Source organism: Haliotis cracherodii, unplaced genomic scaffold (genome assembly GCF_022045235.1).
Source record: "Haliotis cracherodii isolate W230 unplaced genomic scaffold, xgHalCrac1.p SCAF_5, whole genome shotgun sequence".
In the NCBI taxonomy this organism is placed as follows: domain Eukaryota; kingdom Metazoa; phylum Mollusca; class Gastropoda; order Lepetellida; family Haliotidae; genus Haliotis; species Haliotis cracherodii.
In genome coordinates this window covers 14037169-14040752 of record NW_027266308.1, presented here as the reverse complement: position 1 = coordinate 14040752, position 3584 = coordinate 14037169, and the positions used below count along the sequence as shown (strand labels likewise).

Genomic DNA, 3584 nt, shown 5'->3' with positions numbered 1-3584 from the left:
TAACTGACGTCAGATGCAATTACATATTTTGATCCGCACCATGTCATTCGGTATATCTTTTCATGGTAACAATTGACTTGGCTTTGCATGTGTTTGCAATACATGCCACCGGTGTGGCAGGATACACTCACCTTTTCCCGAACACCAGGTATCACCATTTGATAGTGATTCATAAACACATCCTCATGACTCAACATATCTAATCCATGTCAATGTTTGACAAAGAAAGGTTTTTTGTCGCTTTCATATTCAAGATGTCCATTTGTTAGATATTAGAATGGAAACATTACATGGACTGGACTGGATATACAGAAATCTTTCTTTTTTCTTTTTTTGGGGGCGGTTTGGGGTGGGGAATTTATTTTTTGCTGAATTGTGTGAACCACTGTATCATAGCAGTTAACAGGCTCCGTAACACTGGACATATCTCTAAAACATGGGTAGAGTAAAGAAGACAAGGAGTCATTTTGTATATTTTATTACATATTAGAACACATAAGTACAAAATGGTGCGAAAACTACAAATAGTCGATTGATCCTCTGCGTCAAAGTTTATTTGCCACTGAAATAAGGAAAGCATTTAATATCGGCATAATATTCTACATTATACAACATGTTTAATCCAAAGATAGGGGCACGGGTGGCCCAGTCGTCTAAGGCGCCGCGATTCGCTGTGCAGAGTTGCGTACCTTGGGAACGCCAGAAACCTATGATTGTGGGTTCGTATCCCGGTTCGCCCCGATTATGTTTCTAGGTTTGTCAGCACCGTGCTCGTGGGTTTCACCGAAGTGGTAAACGTCTGATACCTGCATCACTTCGGGCTTTCCTCCCACAATAAGCTGACACGCCGCGATATAACTGGAATACTGTTAAAAGCGGCGTTAAACCCAACTCACTAACTCACGCATCCAAAGATATATGAATGGTATGACTTAAAACAGATGTATTACGTTGTTGATCACCATTTAAGGTCACAATTTAATATAACTTGGCACCTCCTTTTCTCCATGCTTTGCAATATTTACAACACCTTAATGGTTATTTCTCAAAAGGTAGAATCTTCCTGGTTACTTACATGCCAGGTCCAAATCCACCTCGTCCACAGAGACAGTGCCCATCATAGCAGTGGTGTGAAGCACGGCTGTCTCTACATTTGCAGCTGTCGCAGTCGGCACGAGCGCTGCATGTGGCTAAAAAAGGGAAATCGTACTCTCATCTCATGATAAAATGTCAGTTATACTATAAAAGAAAATAAGGAATAACAAGAGCCCCCGCCCCCAGATCTGCTGCAATTAGGAAATGCTTAAAAAAGGAGGAATAAAACGTACAAGAATGCTTTCAGTTCAACCATTCGCATATCTCTCAAATATAAGTCACTACCAATGATAATAAACGCACGTAGTTATACCTGCAAATGCCATCGCTGTTATTCTATGACAGTACAAGAAGAAACGATAATGCACATCACGGACATGATGCATCGTTCAACACAGAAATCAGAATACTCAGTTTTATGTATATTTATTCTACATGCTTTCTGAGGTGAGGTGAGGTGAGGTGAAGTGAAATGAGTTTTAACGTAGCGTTCAACATTATTGCATTTATCTAGCGACGTGCATGCACAGACACAGTATGCTGAGCCCGAGAGGACCAGTCCTTGTTTTAGCCCCTAAATGCCGAGTGTCAGGCAGGGTAACAACAACGTGTTTTAACGTCTTTTGGTATGATGCGGCCGGGGATCGAACCCCCGACCTTTCGGTCTCTTGGCAAACGCTCCATACTAGACCAAGAAGGTGGTGCTTCCTTTCTCCTAAATTATATCACATACTTAATAGTTATTGAGAGCTGTGCATATGCTTCAAAACTGTTCCGCATTTGAACATACACTTGGCATTTCGGGGAAAATTGAGACGAGAATCATGTTTAGTTTCTTAAGCAGCTATGAGAAAAAATGCCACTTATCGTAAACACTGTCTAAACGTTATCATACCTTGAGCGCAGGAATCAGATGTGGCGGAAGTCAGGCAGGTACATTCTCCATGAGAGCAGCCCAGCTTCGAGGTACTATCACAGGTCACGTGATCACAGTCTTTCTCATCCCTGCAGGTCTCGCTGTAGATAACAGCTGAAAGGGAAAACAGTGCACATCGAAAACGTCTCGCAAGGTTTCGTTGTTTGGAACCTTATGATTCAATTAAATTTCAAATTAAGTTACATTTGAACTAGGCGATACTATGTATACTGTCTATGTAGGACTCTGCGTAGATCACGTCTAACCCCTATAAAGGCAACATGTTATATATGTCAGATGCTGATACGTATTTTTCCTATTTTATTAATAGTGGAGAAGCGTCCGGTTCGAGAATAACCAACAACACTATTATTTCCCCTATATCAGTTTATAACGAAAGCGACTAAACCCATTCCATACTCATAGGAAATCTCTCTCAAAAGCAGAGTCGATTGTACGATTACGACTACATCATGAGCATAGTTATGATACCAGGGCCCACTTGCACAAAGTGTTCTTAGCGCTACGACAATTGTAAGCCTTTGTTAAAGTATGGGAGTTACGATCATCTTAGCGCTAAGATCGCTTTGTGCAAGTGGGTCCAAATCTTTTCCACTATATTTTATGTATTCTCTATTCACCCCCTACAACAAACCACAATACTTACCAACCTAACATGCAAATTATTCTCTTATGAACAATGGGGTGAATACAAACGGAATTTCACTGCACATACAATGTATGCAATAATGTCACCAAATCCTACCCCTTTGTATCTTTGCTCTTTACATGATGTTTATTTTAGAAGAAAATGCAATTTGAGCAATATCTCTGTATTAACAATCGTCTGTATAAGGTTAATTCATGAGAGTGTACTTTCATCTGTACTCACCAATGACGGCACAGAAAACGGCGAGAAAGAGGGAAACCTGCATGGCTGAGAGTTCAGGGTGTACTGTTTGTACTGTTTTGAAGTATGGTCTCACGTCTATCTTATATACTCTGTTTCCAACACTTATCAGCACTGATCCAACTCTGTAATCACGATTCTGTTGTGATTGGAACACCTGAAGTCATGGAATTGGGTCACTTGGGTCAGTTTTGTCACGATGTTGACCAAGAGAAATGGTGAACTCTGAAAACATGTAGCTTTATCTTTGTAATTTACAAATAAATGTCCACCACGTGTCTACCATAAAACGCTTTTGAAAGCTTTGCAGAGGCCTTGAATGTAACCCTGATCAATCAAAAATAGCAAGTGTAATATTAATATGACGCTTTTGAAATCTTCATAGAAAGAGCACGCTGGATTGTATTTCAAAAGTTAAATGTACACACCAAGGCCTGGAGTTGATGGAATATTGCTCGAAAGGGAAACTTAATAGTTGGATTTCTATTTTCATACAGTCTTGTTTGTATTTTCTTGTCACTTTTAATCTTTAAACATATATATGAAGCAAAATGAGGTTGTTCCACAGGTGCCCTTTATTTCTAGTTGAGGTGGGTAAATCAGTGGAATGGATTGGGCTGTTTGACCATTATTGAATGGTATCAGATGTTTGATATAACAGTG

General features: G+C 39.9%; 1 protein-coding gene across 1 annotated transcript; it reads right to left on the bottom strand.

Moving 5' to 3' along the window:
* Positions 1-494: 494 nt before the first annotated feature.
* On the bottom strand, positions 495-2969 carry LOC139443913 (serine protease inhibitor Cvsi-2-like). Its single transcript, XM_071224803.1, has 4 exons — positions 2904-2969; positions 1991-2125; positions 1076-1190; positions 495-562 (listed from the first exon to the last, which is right to left on the bottom strand). The coding sequence occupies exons 1-4, from the start codon at positions 2944-2946 to the stop codon at positions 553-555; spliced, it is 303 nt and encodes a 100-aa protein (XP_071080904.1). The 5' UTR covers positions 2947-2969; the 3' UTR covers positions 495-552.
* Between the last annotated feature and the right edge of the window lie 615 nt (positions 2970-3584).

What these genes read in the sequence shown, in the direction of transcription:
- LOC139443913 (XM_071224803.1), bottom strand. Translation starts at nt 2,946, where the DNA reads ATGCAGGTTTCCCTCTTTCTCGCCGTTTTCTGTGCCGTCATTG. An exon ending in CGTTTTCTGTGCCGTCATTG is followed by an intron (nt 2,126 to 2,903) that starts GTGAGTACAGAT and finishes TTTCCCTTTCAG; the next exon opens with CTGTTATCTACAGCGAGACC. An exon ending in ATCTGATTCCTGCGCTCAAG is followed by an intron (nt 1,191 to 1,990) that starts GTATGATAACGT and finishes TCCCTTTTTTAG; the next exon opens with CCACATGCAGCGCTCGTGCC.